At 41.5% G+C, this 23,048-nt stretch overlaps 1 protein-coding gene across 2 annotated transcripts in view; it reads left to right on the forward strand.

Moving 5' to 3' along the window:
• Positions 1-23,048, forward strand: part of prkcab (protein kinase C, alpha, b) — a 217,513-nt gene that overhangs the window by 118,229 nt on the left and 76,236 nt on the right. For both annotated transcript variants that reach the window (XM_049468131.1, XM_049468132.1), the window contains exons 4-5: positions 10,900-11,011; positions 17,443-17,571. In XM_049468131.1, coding sequence (XP_049324088.1) covers positions 10,900-11,011; positions 17,443-17,571 — 241 coding nt within the window. The remainder of the gene's footprint in view (positions 1-10,899; positions 11,012-17,442; positions 17,572-23,048) is intronic.

Here is a 23,048-nt window from a genome sequence, read left to right on the forward strand (position 1 = left end):
AACTCCAGAAATGTACCTGAACACACCTCATTTCCAGAACACCACGCCCATCAGTGTAGATATATTCAGAAGCTCTGCTGCTGTTTAAACCAGACAGGAGGGTTCCTTTGATTTACCTGACCACTGAATAGTTTTTCATTGAATTTGTGGATTACAGCACAGTGAAAGTTACAAAATGAATGAAAACGTGTAAAAAAAAAAATATGTTGGGTATTTGGTATTTGGCTTTCTGTTAAAAGTTTCTTGGTCAAATTAGGACAGTATTCTAAGCAACATGTACTCCAGATTCAGATTTCTACTTACTCTACTGTAATCAGTCAATAATCGGATAAAAGCATGTTCTCTAAAATTAAAACTTCATGCTGCTTTTAGTACTGAGCTAAAATCAAGCTCCTTTTATCACAATCGATGTTTTCATTAAATGAACTCGGCGCGCTTGTTTGTGTTTGCTTGTCCTTTTTTGGGCGTTTTTTTTTTTTTTTTCGCCTCCCAGAGACTGTTCCCACAATGCCGGTGTCTCCACGCCAAGCCGTCGCCATGGCAACAGTGCAGCGAGTCCGCCTGTGCCACCTCGGCGTCTGAGGGGAGGGATGCTGGGGGAGGTTTATGGGTTGGTGGTGCCCGTGTTCAGGGGCATCGTCCGGTCCTGCTGTACGGATGGTGTTTTATGGCATATTGTTTCAGCAGAAAACTTGTATATATGCAAATGAGCACATCTCACACATGCACTTTCTCTATATCCATTGGGATGAGCGAGCGAATCGTGGTGTGGGAGTGATAAGAGAGAGAGGGAGAAAAAATGGATTCTAGACTCGATTCTGGCCCAAAATGCTCCGATCACATCCAGACCAAGAGTGACGTGTCAACACCCCGGTTGCTGAGTATAATAGATAGAGATAGATAGATACTTTATTCATCCCTGAGTGGAAATATGGGACAAGCAAAAATCATATCATATTTACAAACTTAATAAATTGCATTGGCCCAACTGTTTTGCTGAAAATATATAGGCTAATTGGCTCTAGTTTCATGTGCCATTACCCTGGTTGCTGAGTATAATATGGGAATTGGCTTGAGTTACTATGCTAGTAATGTGGGAATTGAACCAAGTCACATGTGCCAGCATCTTGGTTGCTGAGTATAATATGGGAATTGGCTCTAGTTGCATGTGCCAGTACCCTGGTTGCTGAGTGTAATATGGGAATTTGCCAGAGTTGCATGTGCCAGTACCCCGGATGCTGAGTATAATATGGGAATTGGGTCTAGTTGCTTGTGCCAACACTCTTGTTGCTGAGTGTAATATGGGAATTAACCCAAGTTGCGTGTGCCAACACCCCGGTTGCTTAGTATAATATGGGATTTGCCACCAGTTGCATGTGCCAACACCCCGATTGCTGAGTATAATATGGGAATTTGCCAGAGTTGCATGTGCCAGTACCCCGGTTGCTGAGTATAATATGGGAATTGGCTCTAGTTAAATGTGCCAACACCCTGGTTGCTGACTATAATATGGAAATTGGCTCTAGTTGCATGTGCCAACAAGAGAGTTGCTGAGTATAATATGGCAATTGGCTCTAGTTGCATGTGCCAATACCTTGGTTGCTGAGTATAATATGGCAATTGGCTCTAGTTGCATGTGCCAACAAGAGAGTTGCTGAGTATAATATGGGAATTTGCCAGAGTTGCATGTGCCAGTACCCCGGTTGCTGAGTATAATATGGGAATTGGCTCTAGTCGCATGTGCCAACACCCCGGTTGCTGACTATAATATGGAAATTGGCTCTAGTTGCATGTGCCAATACCTTGGTTGCTGAGTATAATATGGCAATTGGCTCTAGTTGCAAGTGCCAACACCCCGGTTGCTGAGTATAATATGGGGGTTGGTTCTAGTTGCATGTGCCAGTACCCCAGTTGCTGAGTATAATATGGGAATTGGCTCTAGTTGCATGTGCCAACACCCCGGTTGCTGAGTATAATATGGGAATTTGCCAAAGTTGCATGTGCCAGTACCCCGGTTGCTGAGTATAATATGGAAATTGGCTCTAGTTGCATGTGCCAACACCCCGGTTGCAAAGTATAATAGAGGAAAAGCAGAAATCATGCCATATTTACTAATTTAAGAAATTGCTAGAAAACCTCTGAGACTGACTTAAAGAAAATCAAATTTGGACAGTATTGTAATCAACATTTAATCCAGATTCAGACTTCTACTTTTTAGAACTACTAGTCAATAATCAGACCAAAACATGTGTTTTAAACTCAAAACATCCTGCTGCTTTTTGTACTGAGCTAAAATCAAGCTACTTCTTATTATGTTTATAAATTGGATTAATAGGCCTTAATCTGATCTAAAAATCAGATTGGAACAGTGGAACAGTTACAGTATTTTGCACCTTGCAATGCTATTTTTATGGTCATGGCTGTGACTTTCCACCACTGATTAGCTTTTAATCAATACTTTATATCAAGCCTCAGGTCACATCCAGCACATCACAGTCTGAATCCAGGCCAGTCCAGTGCTATTCCGCTCCATTAAACCTGATTTAAGCTGATGACGGAGTAATTAGCGTGAAACAGATTAAGCTGTCGATTGTGACGCTTTGGTAATGAGCGGAGTTCCTCTGGGCTCAATCATCAGCCCTACAATTTTCTCCGCAACATAATTACTAGAACAGGCTTAAAAAACACGGTGCCATCAGCGTAATAAACCAGCGATATTCAGATACGCCTCTCGCACCAGAGGAGCCGCAAATTCATATTTCACATTAATATTACTGTAATAAGTTGCAACTATCTTTCTCCAAATGGAGAGATAGAGCGTTTATAAACAACATTTACACTGCAATGTTGGATTTGTATTTTTACCTTTAAAATCACCATTAAAATCAACTATTGAACAGAATAGGATTGTGATCCTTAGTCTGTGGAACGTGGAATAGATCACATACACATATATGCACACGCATGTGGTAACACCCCAGCTGCTGAGTATGATATAGGAATCAACCCGAATTGCATGTACCAACACTAAGCCACATGTGCTAACACCCCGGTTGCTGAGTGTAATATGGGAATTGGCTCAAATGACATGTACCAGTACTCCGGTTGCTGAGTATAATATGGAAATCGGCTTGAATCTCATGTTCCAGTACCCCGGTTGCTAAATATAATATGGGAATTGGCCCAAATTGCATGTGCCAACAACCTAGTTACTGAGTATAATATGGAAATCGGCTTAAATCTCATGTTCCAGTACCCTGCCCTATACAGTCCTCCAGGTGAGCGGTCGTTTCCGGTTGAGAGTACGCTGTGCGCTATTGGCTGCTACTTCTCCCTGATGTGTGGATGAGTGCTGAGTATGAATGGTTGTGTGTAAAACATGTAAATTGTAAAGCATCCTTGGGTTTCGAGATAGGTGGTATTTAGGTTGAACTTCATTCATTCATTCACCCTGGTTGCTGAGTATAATAAAGGAATCGGCTCAAGTCTCGTGTGCAAATGCCCCAGCTGAAGGTATAATATGGGAGTCTCATGTACCAGAACTCCGGTTACAAAATATAATATGGGAATCTGCCCGAATTGCATGTGCCAACACCCCGGTTGCTGAGTATAATATGGAAATTGGCCTGAATCTCATGGTCCAGTACCCCGGTTGCTGAGTGTAATATGGGAATCAGCCCGAGTCTTATGAGGCAGTACCCTGGGTGCTGAATATAATATAGAAAATGGCCTGAATCTCATCTGGATTTTTATATTTTCACCTTTAAAATCACCATTAAAACCAACTACTAGACCAGAATAAGACTGTGATCCTTAGTCTGGAATAGATCACATAAACACATATACGCCTGTACCCCGGCTGCTGAGTATAATATGGGAAACGGCACGAGTCACATGTGCAAATTCCCCGGATGCTAATTATAATATGGGAATTGGAGTGAATCTTATGTTCCAGTACCCTGTTTGCTGAGTAATTTATAAGATTATAATCTGAATTTCTGCAGGTATTGTATTAATGTTGTGTATTCAGTGTGTTTTGAGTGTGTGTGTTGAGTGTGTGTTGAGTGTGTGTTCAGTGTGTGTCTTGAGTGTGTGTTGAGTGTGTGTTGAGTGTGTGTGTTGAGTGTGTGTGTTGAGTGTGTGTTGAGTGTGTGTGTTGAGTGTGTGTGTTGAGTGTGTGTGTTGAGTGTGTGATGAGTGTGTGTGTTGAGTGTGTGATGAGTGTGTGTGATGAGTGTGTGTTGAGTGTGTGATGAGTGTGTGTGTGTTGAGTGTGTGTTGAGTGTGTGTTGTGTCTGTGTGTTGAGTGTGTGTTGTGTATGTGTGTTGAGTGTGTGTTGGGTGTGTGATGAGTGTGTGTGTTGAGTGTGTGTTGAGTGTGTGTGTTGAGCGTGTGTTGAGCGTGTGTTGAGTGTGTGTTGAGTGTGTGATGAGTGTGTGTGTTGAGTGTATGTGTTGAGTGTGTGTGTTGAGTGTGTGTGTAGAGTGTGTGTTGAGTGTGTGATGAGTGTGTGTTGAGTGTATGTGTTGAGTGTGTGTGTTGAGTGTGTGTGTTGAGTGTGTGTGTTGAGTGTGTGTGTTGAGTGTGTGTTGAGTGTGTGATGAGTGTGTGTGTTGAGTGTGTGTGTTGAGTGTGTGATGAGTGTGTGTGTGTTGAGTGTGTGTTGAGTGTGTGATGAGTGTGTGATGAGTGTGTGTGTTGAGTGTGTGTGTTGAGTGTGTGTGTTGAGTGTGTGTGTGTTGAGTGTGTGTGTTGAGTGTGTGTGTTGAGTGTGTGTTGAGTGTGTGATGAGTGTGTGTGTTGAGTGTGTGTGTTGAGTGTGTGATGAGTGTGTGTGTTGAGTGTGTGTTGAGTGTGTGATGAGTGTGTGTGTTGAGTGTGTGTTGAGTGTGTGTGTTGAGTGTGTGTGTTGAGTGTGTGATGAGTGTGTGTGTTGAGTGTGTGTGTTGAGTGTGTGTTGAGTGTGTGATGAGTGTGTGTGTTGAGTGTGTGTGTTGAGTGTGTGTTGAGTGTGTGTTGAGTGTGTGTTGAGTGTGTGTTCAGTGTGTGTCTTGAGTGTGTGATCTGTGTGTATTGAGTGTGTGTTGTGTGTGTGTGTTGAGTGTGTGTTGAGTGTCTGTGTTGAGTGTGTGTGTTGAGTGTGTGTTGAGTGTGTGTTGAGTGTGTGTTGAGTGTGTGTTCAGTGTGTGTCTTGAGTGTGTGATCTGTGTGTTTTGAGTGTGTGTTGAGTGTGTGTGTTGAGTGTGTGTTGAGTGTGTGTGTTGAGTGTGTGTGTTGAGTGTGTGTTGAGTGTGTGATGAGTGTGTGTGTTGAGTGTGTGTGTTGAGTGTGTGATGAGTGTGTGTGTTGAGTGTGTGTGTTGAGTGTGTGTGTTGAGTGTGTGTTGAGTGTGTGTGTTGAGTGTGTGTGTTGAGTGTGTGTTGAGTGTGTGTGTTGAGTGTGTGTGTTGAGTGTGTGTTGAGTGTGTGTGTTGAGTGTGTGTTGAGTGTGTGTGTTGAGTGTGTGTGTTGAGTGTGTGTGTTGAGTGTGTGTTGAGTGTGTGTGTTGAGTGTGTGTTGAGTGTGTGTGTTGAGTGTGTGTTGAGTGTGTGTGTTGAGTGTGTGTGTTGAGTGTGTGTGTTGAGTGTGTGTTGAGTGTGTGTGTTGAGTGTGTGTGTTGAGTGTGTGTGTTGAGTGTGTGTTGAGTGTGTGATGAGTGTGTGTGTTGAGTGTGTGTGTTGAGTGTGTGTGTTGAGTGTGTGTTGAGTGTGTGTGTTGAGTGTGTGTGTTGAGTGTGTGTGTTGAGTGTGTGTGTGTGTTGAGTGTGTGTTGAGTGTGTGTGTTGAGTGTGTGTGTTGAGTGTGTGATGAGTGTGTGTGTTGAGTGTGTGTGTTGAGTGTGTGTGTTGAGTGTGTGTGTGTGTGTGTGTGTTTCAGTGTGTGTGTGTGTGTGTGTGTGTGTGTTTTAGTGTGTGTGTTGAGTGTGTGTTGAGTGTGTTTGTTGAGTGTGTGTTGAGTGTGTGTGATGAGTGTGTGTGTTGAGTGTGTGTTGAGTGTGTGTGTTGAGTGTGTGTTGAGTGTGTGTTGAGTGTGTGTGTTGAGTGTGTTGAGTGTGTGTGTTGAGTGTGTGTTGAGTGTGTGTGTTGAGTGTGTTGAGTGTGTGTGTTGAGTGTGTGTGTTGAGTGTGTTGAGTGTGTGTGTTGAGTGTGTGTGTTGAGTGTGTGTGTTGAGTGTGTTGAGTGTGTGTGTTGAGTGTGTGTGTTGAGTGTGTGTTGAGTGTCTGTGTTGAGTGTGTGTGTTGAGTGTGTGTGTTGAGTGTGTGTGTTGAGTGTGTGTTGAGTGTGTGTTTTAGTGTGTGTGTTGAGTGTGTGTGTTGAGTGTGTGTTGAGTGTCTGTGTTGAGTGTGTGTGTTGAGTGTGTGTGTTGAGTGTGTGTGTTGAGTGTGTGTTGAGTGTGTGTTTTAGTGTGTGTGTTGAGTGTGTGATGGGGTGAGTTCGGGTAGCAGGCTGGTACTCAGTGTCGGGGGTGGGGGGGACAGGTGGTGGAGGAGTGGGGGGTCTCTGCTGACGCATCTATTGCTCTGAGTTTCTGTTTATAGAGCGGATCAGAACCTTGGCTCTGAAACATGTTTTGGGATTCCTGCTGTGCCAAAAGTCATGGGACAGCATTATGTACACACACACTCTCACACACACACACACCACACACACACACACACACACACACACCACACACACACACACACACACACACACACACACCACACACACACACTCACACAGAATGAGAGAGAAAGATAAGGAGAAAGCTGGATTAAAGAGAGAGATAAAGAGAAAGAAAAAAGAAAGAGAGTTAGATAGAGACAAACAGAGAAAAATATTGTCTTTTAGAGCATTTATTTGCAGAAAATGAGAAATGGCTGGATTTTTATGGGGGATCCAATTCTATATATCCTTTAAACAATGAAAAAAAAGGGCAAACATGAGTTTCTCTGATTTTGCTATTTATAGGTTTATGTTTGAGAAAAATGAACATTGTTGTTTTATTCTGGAAACTACAGACAACATAAAAATATTAAAATATCATCATTTAGAGCATTTATTTGCAGAAATGCAAATGCAAAGAAAAAAACAAGTTCATATTCATAAAGTTTTAAGAGTTCAGAAATAATCAATATTTGGTGGAATAATCCTGGTTGGTTTTTAATCACAGTTTTTTTTCATGCATCTTGGCATCATGTTCTCCTCCTCCACCAGTCTTACACACTGCTTTTGGATAACTTTATGCTGCTTTACTCCTGGTGTAAAAATTCAAGCAGTTCAGTTTGGTGGTTTGATGGTTTGTGATCATCCATCTTCCTCTTGATTATATTCCAGAGGTTTTCATATACTGTATAAACACACTTACAGCACAGTGGTACATTATGTTCACCCACCGCAGGGCGTGAACTGAAATACCCCTGCTGCCTCTTTTCTAATTCTGCCTCATCCCTTCTTCTTCTTCTTCTTCTTCTTCTTCTTCTTCTTCTCTCTCAGCGTGACGGGGCTTCATCGTGGGCTCTGTAAATAAAGGGAAGCCGGAGCGCTATTTTAAAATGCCAGCCTTCTAATTACAGCCTTCCGGATTTCCCTGCTGGTGACTCACTCCATGCCAATCACACTCAGCAGCTTCCCTCTCCGCTTCGGCTCGCCCGCCCGTCCACGCCAGCTTTCGCGGGCAGCTCTCGCGGCCACGACTTACCGTGCAGACAGCACTTTATTAAACACAGCGTCTCGCTTTCGCGCCGAGTCAGGGTTTAGTAACGCTGCTTTTTTGTTTTTTTTTCTGGGATTTTCCTCAGATACAGTTGCAAGAATCTGCAACTTTTAGCTAGAGATCACTGGAGTCACTGAATCATTTTAAACTTTTAGTTTCTAATCTCCATTAGAAAGCCTGTAAGTGTTTTAAATGAGTTTTCTTTTAATATATAGATACTTTATAGATAGATAGATACTTTATTGATCCCAGAGGGGAAATTCTAGACATCCAGCAGCAGGTATGTATAGTACACAAAGTTAGAAAAAGATAAAATATAACGATACAAAATAAATACAATAAAATTAAAAATAAAATTAAAAGTATAAAAGTATAAAAGTACAGTCTTTAGTGTGTGTGTGTGTAATGTAGAATGGAGGTAGTGCAGTTGAACACAATGGACAGTAAACACTAGTTGATGTGCATAAAGTGAGGATTACTGATTTCATACAGAAAGTACAGAAATAGTTTTTTTCTTATTTTAATTTTTATTTTATTTTATTAATTTTTATTTACTACTTTTTATTGTTTTATTCTTATCATTTCATATAATTCTTAACATTTTACTTCAATTTTACTATTATCTTTTTACTTATTTTATATTTTATACATTTTTTACTTTTTATGTGTCAATTTTGTTTAAGAATTTTCTGTTTTACATATATATTTTATTTATATATATTTAATGTTGTTTTTTAAAATAAGTACTTCTTTTTTTATTATTATTATTAAATTTACTATTTTATTCCTTATTATTTCAAATGTATTATTAAATCCTTTCAATCCCTTTTTGTTATAAAGGCTCGTCACCCTCATTTGTTTTTTCCAGAGTAAAAATAAAGGTTGATTGAAGAAAAAGTAAGTGAACTCTTTGGGATTATACTTGGATTTCTGCATAAATTGGTGATTAAATGTGTTCTGATCTTCATTTAAATCACAACAATAGACAAACACAGTCTGATTAAACTAAAACCACATAAACAATATATATTTGCATGATTTCACTGAACACAACAAGTTATCATTCACAGTGAGGGGAAAAAAAAGTATGTGAACCCCTCTGCTAATGACTTTTGTAAGAGCTAATTGGAGGCAGGATGTGATGAGATGTGATTGGATGTGTTGGGATGTTTAAGCTGCCCTGCCCCATAAAAAAAAACACTCGAGTTTTGAGTTTGCTGTTCTTAATTGCTTGATGTGAATCATGCCTCTTAGCACAACAGATCAAGCTCTCAGAAGACCTACGTTCCAGAATTGTTGACTTGAAGCATGAAGCTGGAAAGGGTTACAAAAGTATCTCTAAAAGCCTTGATGTTCACGTGTCCACAGTAAAAGAGACAGACTCTCTACAAGTGGAGAAAGTTCAGCACTGTTGCTGCTGCTCTCCCTAAGCATGGTAAAGTCCTGTAAAGATGACTGTAAGAGCACAGCACAGAATGATCAAATGATCAATGAGGTGAGGAAGAATCCTAGAGTATCAGCTGAAGACTGAATACAAAAATCTCTGGCATATGCTCACATTTTTGTTGGAGTACACCATGGCAGGAGGAAACCACTGCTGTCCAAAAAATTGGACATTGCTGCACGTTGAAGTTTGCAAAAGAGCACCTGGATGTTCCACAGCAGTACTGACTAAATATACAGTTTAGAAGGAACGCACAATGCTCCTGTGCAAAATTCATCATCAAACCTACAGATGTCTCCAATAGGACAAAGTCCAAGAGTAACATGTACTGGCCTGAACCATCACTCTGGTTCCTCCTGATTGGGCGGTTAACGGTTCAGTGGGCGGAGTTACTGTAAATGCATTTAGCGGGAGCTCTTAGCTCTGCAACCGCAGCACATTTAAATTCTCATTAATTTTTCGGCGAGTTGGAGACAGATTAATTGGTGGCCCCTTTTAGACGTCCCCTCTCCTATTAAATAATCTGGAGACTGTGATTATGTGTGGTTGAGCTCGCGCTGTGTTTGACCACTTGTCACGGACGACCGCTGTTATGTAAATGAGGAGTCCTGGATTCAGTCACGGCAGAAATCACTGAAATAATTACATTCAGCACGGCTTCATATTTAGCAGAGGTTTGGATTTAAAATTGCTAATAATGCAAATACACATTCAGCCACTTTAATAGAAACACATCCCTTTTGCTTTTTAATTTTTAATTGATTATTATGAATGTATTATAAGAAATTTAAGTGAAATTGAAGTACTAACAAAGTACAATGTTTCAGCAGGAGCTGTTTAAAAACAAGTGCTGATTAAAAAATACAGGTTTATTGTTAACACAGAATAACTAGCGAACAAAAGGGAAGCAATAAATAGCAAAATACTAGAATGTAGTGAGCAGAAGCAGGTTTGGTACACACTGAAACAATCAGGAGTAAAGGGAAAAGACAGGAGAGAAAACGAAGAGCAGAAAAGGGTTTATAACAATAAGGCAAGAAAGCAAGCAAAGCGGGTCATAAAAGAGCTAAAAAAATAGATAATACTCAGTGAAGAGCAAAGAAAACAGAGGGCTGTTTATACAGCGGAACACAGGTGTGGGAAATGAACAATCAGAAGGTGGGCGAGGCTGAATGTTGCAGTGTCACATGTTCAGCCAAGACATTGAGGTCTATGGGCCGAGAATGCTGAGAAATGTAGTCTTTAGTGGAACAATTGTCCAGAATGGGCTCAGTTATGTATGAATGTTATTAGAGGATGTGTGAAATTTGACTTAAAAGAATTTTCTACATCGTATCCTCACAAAATTACTCTAATAAAGTCTTTCCTTTTCTATACTCACCATCAGTGTGTAGGCCTTCGCTCCCCCGTGCTATGGTCCGCTATGTGGTCCCGCTGCCTCGCCTTCATGTTGTAGGCTGTATGAACAAGTTACGCATTCTGAGTTCCATCCGCCTTTTTCAACTCCAGGCCAGGTTTTGGAATACGGACCTTAAATAAGTCCATATTTAAAACCATTTTTTTAGTTGTTTTTTGTTGTTCCTGAAAGTTAAGAGAACAGTTAATGTAAAGCAGCTCAAAATAATAAAAACTCAAAAAAGAAAATAATAAAAACTGTACATAATCTTAAATGTATTTAATATAGTCAAATTTATTCCGCATTATTTTCTTTCCTGTTTGCAGGACCCGAGAAGCAAGCACAAGTTCAAGATCCACTCTTACGGCAGCCCAACGTTCTGCGATCACTGTGGCTCTCTGCTGTACGGACTCATCCACCAAGGGATGAAATGTGACAGTGAGTTTCTTTCTTCTTCATATCAAACCTTTTAATCATGATCCACATCACTATAGAGCAGGAAATTCGCATTTTGAGCCATTCCGAAAAGACACGCTGTACACATGCATTTCTGGACAAGCTGAGCGATACAGAACCATCACTGAAAGAGAAGGAAGCATGGCAAATTCTAGAATATTGCGCACCCTCTCCGCTTTTAGACTCTTTGGCCTGTTTGTCTGCGCTAGAAATGCACACTCTCTCCGCTTTTAGACTCTTTGGCCTGTTTTTCTGCGCTAGAAATGCGCACCCTCTCCGCTTTTAGACTCTTTGGCCTGTTTTTCTGTGCTAGAAATGCGCACCCTCTCTGCTTTTAGACTCTTTGGCCTGTTTTTCTGCGCTAGAAATGCGCACCCTCTCTGCTTTTAGACTCTTTGGCCTGTTTTTCCGCGCTAGAAAGGCCCACTCTCTCCGCTTTTAGACTCTTTGGCCTGTTTTTCTGCACTAGAAATGCGCACCCTCTCCGCTTTTAGACTCTTTGGCCTGTTTTTCTGTGCTAGAAATGCGCACCCACTCTGCTTTTAGACTCTTTGGCCTGTTTTTCTGCGCTAGAAATGCGCACCCTCTCTGCTTTTAGACTCTTTGGCTGGTTTTTCTGCGCTAGAAAGGCCCACTCTCTCCACTTTTAGACTCTTTGGCCTGTTTTTCTGCGCTAGAAATGCGCACCCTCTCCGCTTTTAGACTCTTTGGCCTGTTTTTCTGCGCTATAAATGCACACCCTCTCCGCTTTTAGACTCTTTGGCCTGTTTTTCTGCGCTAGAAATGCGCACTCTCTCCGCTTTTGGACTCTTTGGCCTGTTTTTCTGCGCTAGAAATGCGCACCCTCTCCGCTTTTAGACTCTTTGGCCTGTTTTTCTGCGCTAGAAATGCGCACTCTCTCTGCTTTTAGACTCTTTGGCCTGTTTTTCTGCGCTAGAAAGGCCCACTCTCTCCGCTTTTAGACTCTTTGGCCTGTTTTTCTGCGCTAGAAATGCGCACCCTCTCCGCTTTTAGACTCTTTGGCCTGTTTTTCTGTGCTAGAAATGCGCACCCTCTCTGCTTTTAGACTCTTTGGCCTGTTTTTCTGCGCTAGAAATGCGCACCCTCTCTGCTTTTAGACTCTTTGGCCGGTTTTTCTGCGCTAGAAAGGCCCACTCTCTCCGCTTTTAGACTCTTTGGCCTGTTTTTCTGCGCTAGAAATGCGCACCCTCTCCGCTTTTAGACTCTTTGGCCTGTTTTTCTGTGCTAGAAATGCGCACCCTCTCTGCTTTTAGACTCTTTGGCCTGTTTTTCTGCACTAGAAATGCGCACCCTCTCTGCTTTTAGACTCTTTGGCCTGTTTTTCTGCGCTAGAAAGGCCCACTCTCTCCGCTTTTAGACTCTTTGGCCTGTTTTTCTGCACTAGAAATGCGCACTCTCCCCACTTTTAGACTCTTTGGCCTGTTTTTCTGCGCTAGAAATGCGCACCCTCTCCGCTTTTAGACTCTTTGGCCTGTTTTTCTGTGCTAGAAATGGGCACCCTCTCTGCTTTTAGACTCTTTGGCCTGTTTTTCTGCGCTAGAAATGCGCACCCTCTCTGCTTTTAGACTCTTTGGCCTGTTTTTCTGCGCTAGAAAGGCCCACTCTCTCCACTTTTAGACTCTTTGGCCTGTTTTTCTGCGCTAGAAATGCGCACTCTCTCCACTTTTAGACTCTTTGGCCTGTTTTTCTGCGCTAGAAATGCGCACCCTCTCCGCTTTTAGACTCTTTGGCCTGTTTTTCTGCGCTAGAAATGCACACCCTCTCCGCTTTTAGACTCTTTGGCCTGTTTTTCTGCGCTAGAAATGTGCACTCTCTCCGCTTTTAGACTCTTTGGCCTGTTTTTCTGCGCTAGAAATGCACACCCTCTCCGCTTTTAGACTCTTTGGCCTGTTTTTCTGCGCTAGAAATGCGCACTCTCTCCGCTTTTAGACTCTTTGGCCTGTTTTTCTGCGCTAGAAATGCGCACCCTCTCCGCTTTTAGACTCTTTGGCCTGTTTTTCTGCGCTAGAAATGCACACCCTCTCCGCTTTTAGACTCTTTGGCCTGTTTTTCTGTGCTAGAAATGCGCACTCTCTCCGCTTTTAGACTCTTTGGCCTGTTTTTCTGCGCTAGAAATGCGCACTCTCTCCGCTTTTAGACTCTTTGGCCTGTTTTTCTGCGCTAGAAATGCGCACTCTCTCCGCTTTTAGACTCTTTGGCCTGTTTTTCTGCGCTAGAAGTGCGCACTCTCTCCGAATCTTTGCCCCGTTTCTGACAGCTAGCGTTCAAACTTTGAATCTCACGTTATAAAAATCTGCTTAACAGCGGGTTTTCATTCTATTTCTAAAATACCTCGCGGGCCGCTCCAAAAAAAGAAACGGGCCGTAAATGGCCCGCGGGCCGTAGTTTGGACACCCCTGAACTAGTAAGTTGATAGTTGTAGTAAATCTTCAGATGTGTAAATGTAAAGATAATATATTTGAGTGGTTGCAATATTAGAAACAATTGAAAGGAGGTTCTATAGTTCCCAGTTGGAGCCTCAATCCTCATTCGCTCCATGAGGCCTCCATACTCCATACTAGACTGTCTTTGGATCCCAAACAGAACCTGAATTTACTGGCATCAAGGTTCCACTCAAGGTTCTTGTTCTTAAAACTACTGTGGACAAAACAGATGGTGGTAGGATGCTGATTTGTTGAAATTACCATCTTGCTTTTCCAATTAATCCAATGAATCGCACTCTCTCAAAGTCTGCAAACTGCAAAACATCTTCTAATATTTGAATATCTTTCCGTCTCAACAACAATCATCTTACAATCTTTCAAGTCCTGCAGAAATCTCTATTATTATTATTATTATTAATATTATTTATGCTATCCAAAAGTAGCATCTGAGAGGCTTTTTACAGGGCAGGGAATTAAATATACAATAGATTTCAGAGCATCTGTTCTGGACAAAACAGCGATGGCAAGATTGAAGGAAGATCTCAACAAAAATCCTTCATACTCAAACCAGACCTTCATTGGGTCCCAAACAAGACCTGGATTCACTGCTAAAGAGCATAAAGTTCAAGTCTGCAGCAATCCAGGTTTCTTCTTAATGACAGCACTGCAAATGAAGATGACAGTGACTGGATGATAATCGTAGATAAACCTAAATGAAAGGCAATTCGAGGAGACGTCCATTGTCAGGACTCTCCAGATTCTAGTAAGGAGGTGTGGAGCTACTTTGAGCTGGATAACGGTGTAAAAAGTGATTTATCAGGGTAAATTATGCTACATATCTCCCAGTCTGAAGGGTGTTTGTTGGATAAACTGTTAAAATTTCTGGATCTCTGAACGCTGTGGGAGAACGGAGGTGAGCTATTCATCAAAGATAAGAACTTTTTATCATGTTTTACTACAACAAAAGTCCATTTTACACCAGAGTTCTCCTTTCAAAAGCTTCTCAGATGCTTGTTTTGGGTAGTGTACCTCTTGGTGAAAGATCAGTGTTGAGGTTTGTAGGTTAAGAGAAGCAGGATGGAAGGTTCCTCAAATTGCTCTTCATTTAGGTTTATCTACGATTATCATCCAGCCACTGTCATCTTCGTTGCAGTGGTGTCTTTAAGAAGAAATCTGGACTACTATAGAATTGAACTCTATTATCATTAGCAGTGAATCCAGGTCTTGTTTAGAGCATGTTTTACTACAACAAAAGTCCATTTTACATCAGAGTTATCCTTGCATTGAGGGAAGCTCTTTTATTTATTTGCCTTTTAATGTCTTTCGTTAATGATTATACAGTAGATTAAGAGCATCTGTTCTCTTATGTGGGTGAAATTTCTGAGGCGTTGAGTCCGGAGAGCGAGAGATGCAAATCTCTCCACACTCTTACAGTATCTGGAACTGAGACGCGTCTCGGTTCTGTTGGGTCTGGGAGCGGCGAAGGCGCCGGAGCTCCGGGCTGTGATGGATTTTCCCTCACATCCGCATAATGAGGTCAAATGGGATTAGCGGCGCTCCTGTAAAGACGGCGGTTTAATTGAGGCGGAATCCTTCCCTATCTGCCCTCGCCATCCTCCTACAACCCCCTCCCGGCCTTCTGTCTTTATTGTGTACCGCCAGCCATCCATCTCTCACTGTGGGGCCGGGGGGCGGCGTTATCACAGCTCTTAATGAAAGCAGATTGAAATAAATTGGTGTGAGGGAAAAAGCACGAAAAGTCTAGATTACAGCCTTTACAATCTGTACATTAGACAAAGAGGGGCGGAGCTACCGTCGTGTGAGAGATACTTTTGTTATTTTTACACGATTACACAACAAATTACACGATTTTTCACAATGGAAATCGCTGATTCGCCTGAGTGCACTCCAAAAACACGTTTTCATCACAAGAACACACCAGAACTAAACACATACAAAAACTAGCAATCCCAAGCCAGAGATTCTCTATAGAGGAGAATACGCACTTAAAGTGAGTCTCATATCAGTAATGTTATAGCCTTTCTACTGACTAACCCCTGTTTAGTGTTCTGTAGAAAAATTAAAGTTAACAGACATGCTTTATTTGCTTTTTTTAAGAACATGCATTATTCTACTTTCTAAAATAAAGGAATACTCAGAATAGTGTTTAGTAGTTTGTCACAATTTTTAATTAAAGTTTTTAGCTTTTAGCTCCATTCACCCCCAGTCATAGAAGAAGACTCACTCTTCTTTTATAGAATAGCCACATTTGTTTACACAATTTTTCACAGTGGTAAAGCACATACTTACCTGGCTGATATTCAGATACACGTTTTTTCACAAGAACTCGCCGGAATTAAACGCACACAAAAACTAGCGATGCCAAGCCAGAGAATCTCTATAGAGGTGAATACGCACTTAAAGTGAGTCTCATATCAGTAATGCTAGAGTCTCTACTGACTAAAAATATTAAAGTGAACAGGCATGCTTTATTTGCTTTTTTTGTATTTTTAGAAAAATTCATTATTCTCCGTTCTAAAATAAAGGAATACTCAGAATAGTGTTGAGTAGTTAGTTACAGTTTTTAATTACGAATGAGGAGGGATTGACGTAAGTGCAGATATAAATGTATAAATTTAATAAACAAGATAAATAAAAACAAAACAGAAAACAAAACACGGGTAGCGCAAAAAACTCCCAAAAACAAGACTAGTATATATATATATATATATATATATATATATATATATATATGTATATATATATATATATATATATATATATATATATATATATATATATATATTTAACAAAGACTAAGAGAAACTCAGGAACTTGAAACTTGAAACTTAAAAACATAACTCTTAGCATAGAATAACTAGAAAACACTAAGAATACAAAATGAACAAACTAGGAACACTTACTAAGATAACAAAACAGACCTGGAGTAAAGAAACATTCAAAGATGAAATGACTGCAAACTACAAAACCCATAAACAAACATCAATACAGAGGACATGGATACAAAAGACTCAACAAGAAACCACTCATACAAGGGGCAATTTATACACAAGGAGGGTGAGGACTGGTAATGAGGGGGTGGGGTTACAAACAAGACACAAGGTGACAACACTAATGGCTAGGGTGGGGCTAGGGCGGAGACAGGGAGGTGACAGGGACAAAAACACAACAGTAGCACATGGCTGGGAACACATGACAGGTAAACAGAGCAGGAGAACAAGGGACCAAATGAGGGAGAAACACAAGACAGACATGGGCTAAGGTCTGACAGTTGAGTTTCACGCTACATATCTGATCGGCGACACAGGGTTAAAATTACATGATTTTTCACAGTGGTAAACTGCTTACTCATCTGGATACTCTACAAAAAACACGTTTCATCACGAAAACAGGCCAGAATTAAAAGCACATGAGAACTAGTGAAGCCAGAGAATCTCTATAGAGGAGAATACGCACTTAAAGTGAGTCTCATAGCAGTAATGCTAGAGTCTCTACTGACTGAACTTCAGCTTCAACCTACAAGTGTAGAGCTACAGGATCTACAGGCCTAGCTGTAGCAACATCTGTGGGTAAATGTGCTGCAGGATCCATATAGAACCTGTAGAACCTCCTCCATACCCAACCATCTCAATCTCAATAATCTCAATCTTATATCCGGGTCATATAGAGGCTTCAACAGGGTCTAAACTAGAGCTCCTTTCAATTGTATTTCATCAGTTTTACCCAATACATGTATTTATTATCATTCTTTCACTCTAATTTCATAATCATATATCTTCTGATATAAATTCTCGCTGCATTAGTTTTCATTTTTTAGAGAGTGTACTTATGAGCTTAGCCTTTTGCAGTTGCAGTAAAACACCAAAATAACGCATTAATGAGAGATGTTTTCTTATCCACACACCCTAAGGATGCTTACTTTACTCTCTCTCTCTCTCTCTCTCTCAGCCTGTGATATGAATGTACATAAGCAGTGTGTGATGAATGTGCCAAGCCTGTGCGGTACGGACCACACCGAACGCAGGGGACGCCTCTACCTCAAGATCGAGGTCAGCGGAGACAGACTCCACATCACAGGTAAAATACCTTTATCTGACTGATATTTATATGTAAAATATAAGGGTGTGTCCTCATACTTTTGGCTTTATAGCTTATAATATAAAAATACAATTAAACAGTGGAATAAATATAAAAATATTCAATATGGGGGTGGACCGCTGAGTGGTCTAGTGGACTAAAGCACTGCCACTGTGATCCGGAGTTCGCCATCAGCAGCCGGAGTCTGAGAGGGTGAAGCTGGTAGTTACAGATGAGACAAGAGTTCACCATCAGCAGCCAAAGTCTGAGAGAGTATAACCGATAGTTACAGATGAGACAGGAGTTCACCATCAGCAACCAGAGTCTGAGAGAGTGATGCCAGTAGTTACAGATGAGACAAGAGTTCTCCATCAGCAACCAGAGTCTGAGAGAGTGAAACTGGTGGTTACAGATGAGACATGAGTTCGCCTTCAGCAGCCGAAGTCTGAGAGAGTGAAACTGGTGGTTACAGATGAGACATGAGTTCGGCTTCAGCAGCCGAAGTCTGAGAGAGTGAAGCCAGTAGTTACAGATGAGACATGAGTTCGCCTTCAGCAGCCGGAGCCTGAGAGAGTGAAGCTAGTAGTTACAGATGAGACAGGAGTTCGCCATCAGCAACCAGAGTCTGAGAGAGTGAAGCCAGTAGTTACAGATGAGACAAGAGTTCTCCATCAGCAACCAGAGTCTGAGAGAGTGAAACTGGTGGTTACAGATGAGACATGAGTTCGCCTTCAGCAGCCGAAGTCTGAGAGAGTGAAGCCAGTAGTTACAGATGAGACAAGAGTTCTCCATCAGCAACCAGAGTCTGAGAGAGTGAAACTGGTGGTTACAGATGAGACATGAGTTCGCCTTCAGCAGCCGAAGTCTGAGAGAGTGAAACTGGTGGTTACAGATGAGACATGAGGTCGCCTTCAGCAGCCGAAGTCTGAGAGAGTGAAGCTAGTACTTACAGATGAGACAGGAGTTCGCCATCAGCAGCCGGAGCCTGAGAGAGTGAAGCTAGTAGTTACAGATGAGACAGGAGTTCGCCATCAGCAGCCGGAGCCTGAGAGAGTGAAGCTAGTAGTTACAGATGAGACAGGAGTTCGCCATCAGCAGCCAGAGTCTGAGAGAGTGTAAACGTAATTACAGATGAGACAGGAGTTCACCATCAGCAGCCAAAGTCTGAGAGATTGAAACTGATAGTTACAGATGAGACAGCAGTTCTCCATCAGCAGCCAGAGTCTGAGAGAGTGTAATCGATAGTTACAGATGAGACAGACTCTGGAAATCAGGTAAATTTAAACCTCGAAATTGTCCTGTTGTGGATGGATTGGCACTTGGATTGATTATGTGGGTTAATGCATCAGTGCTGGATGCAGTTCTACAGGTGGGCGGTGGTTTCCGGTTGAGAGTAGGCTGTGCGTGATTGGCTGTCGCTTTTTCCTAGTGTGTGTGTGTGTGTGTGTGTGTGCGTAAATGTAGCACATTCTTGGGTTTCTAGAAAGGCGATATATATAAGTGTAACTAAGCAAAATTTTTTATATTGTATATATATATTTTTTTTGGACTATAAGGAGCACTAAAATCTGTTCATTTCCTCAAAAAGCGTGAGTGCGCCTTATCATCCGCTGTGCCTTATGTTTGTGCCTAATTTTACCAGTAAAGCAGTTAAGCGTGAGATTTCAGTAAAGTTTCTCCAGCACTAAGGCTGAAGCAGTATTAGTACAGTAGCATTAGCCGCTAACCACAGCAGGTTGTAAGGAGCAGTATAGCCACTTTGGGGCTGGAGCATTGTTAGCATTAGCCGCTAAGCACTAGCTCTTTTGCCATTCAGAGGTGAGTGTTATCAACCTGTAGCCTTCTGCTAACCCCAGCTAGCAATGCTCCAACCTTAGTGCTGGAGAAATTCGGGAATCTAAGCTTACTGTAAATAAACGAAAGCGTTTTATTCACCCAAATATACAGTTTTTAGGAGAGAAATCTGTGTAGATTAACATCCAGCACTCGTTTGACTTCAAAAGAAAGTGACTACAGTTTTGTTTACTTAGCTTAGCTTTATTCAACTAAGTTAACTACCCTTGCTCCCTGCAGAGACCTGCTGAATTAGAAGGAAAACATGGCGGCAACCCAGTTCCTTACTACTGTAAAAAAACATATCTCTTTAGCAGAACATGTAATTGTTGATTTTTTATGGAGTAATTAGATGCTCTATATTATAGTAATTTTTAGGTTTTATAGTGATGTTCCTATAATGATGCTTTATAGCATCATAATGTGCCTTATAGTGAAAAAAATATGATATTTTTTCACACACTGGCACTGACGTTGGCATCAGCAGCAGGTGCTGTTCTCTTCTCTCTCACTCTGTTGTATCTGAATGCCAGATGTCTGGCCTGAAGCCCGGCTGATGCAGGGTGGTCACATGTTGCGTGGCAGTGCCCGCTGGGATCACCTTGTGGCAGGACCCAGGCCTGGCATCACCTCAGTTAGCCTCCTCCAGCCTGGTAAAGGTGATAGTGCCATCTGCCTTCCCTCCTCCGCCTTAATACCCTGATGCCCACACTGACGGGCATCCAGACCCCGCGCTACAGAACCTTCAGCCAGATCCACAGATTTACAGAAAATGAGAAATGACTAAAATAACTAAAAAAAGATGCAGAGCTTTCAGACCTCAAATAATGCAAAGAAAACAAGTTCATATTCATAAAGTTTTAAGAGTTCAGAAATAATCAATATTTGGTGGAATAATCCTGGTGGTTTTTAATCACAGTTTTATTTCATGAATCTTGGCATCATGTTCTCCTCCACCAGTCTTACACACTGCTTTTGGATAACTTTATGCTGCTTTACTCCTGGTGCAAAAATTCAAGCAGTTCAGCTTCTTCTTGGTTTGATGACTTGTGATCATCCATCTTCCTCTTGATTATATTCCAGAGAAAATCATTTTTAAGTGTCTCTTGCTCATCATTCTGGTGAGCTCTGTCTTTGGTGGATTGCTATTGTAACGGTGCAGCTACCTGGACGTGTTCAACAAACTCTTCTCAGCAGAGGAAACTGAGCTGCTGGTTGACGCTGTGAAGGAGCTCCAGCAGCTCATTTACGGGAACAGCAATGTTATTTTAGTTACTATTCTGTTTATTGTTGTAAAAGTTGGGTTTGTGCTGCTGTGTGTTCATGTGTGTGTAATAAGTGGGGGTGTACGCTCGGCTCGGCACAGCGCCTGTGTTACCGAGATAGCGATGAACGTCTGACTGTTGGCGTCTGTCTAGGTTGTATTCAGTCAGTGGAGCTCCTGTGTTTTCTGTTACCAAGATGAACAAGCAAAACTCCAGAAATGTACCTGAACACACCTCATTTCCAGAACACCACGCCCATCAGTGTAGATATATTCAGAAGATCTGCTGCTGTTTAAACCAGACAAGAGGAAGGTGTAAAAATAGACTGTTGGAGGGGGGTAAAATAGCAATGAGCCTTGTGGTATTAAAGGCTGGAGATCAGACACTGCTGCGATGTGGCTCTTCAGGACTGGCTCGGCTGCCACTCTACGAGTATTAACATCTTGGAGTTCAGCTCCAGAAACCCAGTCTAATCTGCTACGGGCTGTTTGTTTGCGGTGTGTGAGTGTGTGTGTGTGTGTGTGTGTGTGTGTGTAGTGCTCTACACTTGACTGGGTAGATTAAATCAACTTCAGCTCAGAGCTCTGAACTCGGATGCCCCCGCCGCCTCCTTACCCGGGCTGGAGGAGCCGGCAGCCTCCTGACCTCAGCGCTGAACATCATGATCTTTATAAACTCAATAAAACACAGAAACTCACTACATCCTTCTTCACATCCAGCCTTTCCCACACTCACATCTCCCTGACCTCCAGTGACCTTCACCAAGCATCAGCAGCCAGACTCAGAACAAAACTCACAACTTACAAAAAACTCCCAGATTTCACTGTGTGAAGAATAAAGGTCAGATTGAGGACATCTGCACATAATATAGACTAAAAACACTGTATGAATGCATTACCATTAATATCCACAGCTTATAGTGATAGTAGAGAAGTGGGCGGAGCTTCTTCTGGTCATGGTGAACATAAGGCTTGTGTTGTGTACAGTAGTAAAGTTGTAGTAAAGTGGTATTAGTGAATATAGTAACTGTATTGTAGAGTAGAGAAGTGGGCGGAGCTTCTTCTGGTCATGGTGAACATAAGGCTTGTGTTGTGTACAGTAGTAAAGTTGTAGTAAAGTGGTATTAGTGAATATAGTAACTCTGTATTGTAGTAGAGAAGTGGGCGGAGCTTCTTCTGGTCATGGTGAACATAAGGCGTGTGTTGTGTACAGTAGTAAAGTTGTAGTAAAGTGGTATTAGTGAATATAGTAACTCTGTATTGTAGTAGAGAAGTGGGCGGAGCTTCTTCTGGTCATGGTGAACATAAGGCTTGTGTTGTGTACAGTAGTAAAATTGTAGTAAAGTGGTATTAGTGAATATAGTAACTCTGTATTGTAGTAGAGAAGTGGGCGGAGCTTCTTCTGGTCATGGTGAACATAAGGCGTGTGTTGTGTACAGTAGTAAAGTTGTAGTAAAGTGGTATTAGTGAATATAGTAACTCTGTATTGTAGTAGAGAAGTGGGCGGAGCTTCTTCTGGTCATGGTGAACATAAGGCTTGTGTTGTGTACAGTAGTAAAATTGTAGTAAAGTGGTATTAGTGAATATAGTAACTCTGTATTGTAGTAGAGAAGTGGGCGGAGCTTCTTCTGGTCATGGTGAACATAAGGCGTGTGTTGTGTACAGTAGTAAAGTTGTAGTAAAGTGGTATTAGTGAATATAGTAACTCTGTATTGTAGTAGAGAAGTGGGCGGAGCTTCTTCTGGTCATGGTGAACATAAGGCTTGTGTTGTGTACAGTAGTAAAGTTGTAGTAAAGTGGTATTTGTGAATATAGTAACTCTGTACTGTAGAGATTGTCTAGAAGCTCCGCCCACTTCTCTACTACAATACAGAGTTACTATATTCACTAAAACCACTTTACTACAACTTTACTCAGTACTCTCTAGTAGTTAATAGTAGGGATTTGGGTGTTAATGCAGTACCATTCATTAGTTCATACTTAGTTTCTGTATTATATTATAAAGTATTAAAAAGTGCATCAAATGCATCAATTGATAATCATTTTATAATCGTATCACAGAACTCTGGATAAAAATCGAATCCAATTGTAAGGTGCCTAGAGATTTGCCACCACTACTACTGTACGTTCACACCGAACACAATAAAATCGCTCTGTGTCGCCTGATGAGTCGCTTGGAGGCGTGTCTCACTCAGAACGAGCTGTCGCTGGTGGGCGTTTTCCGAATACGGCACGTACAGAAACATGGGTTCAGCCTCTCTACACAATTCCTAAACATTAAACAGTCCTACAGATGTTTATATAAATCTTTATATCTTTTATAACTACTATTAAGTACAATTATTTAACATAATTATTTCATATTACAATATATGGGTTT

This window comes from Astyanax mexicanus, chromosome 19 (assembly GCF_023375975.1).
Source record: "Astyanax mexicanus isolate ESR-SI-001 chromosome 19, AstMex3_surface, whole genome shotgun sequence".
NCBI classification, from domain to species: domain Eukaryota; kingdom Metazoa; phylum Chordata; class Actinopteri; order Characiformes; family Acestrorhamphidae; genus Astyanax; species Astyanax mexicanus.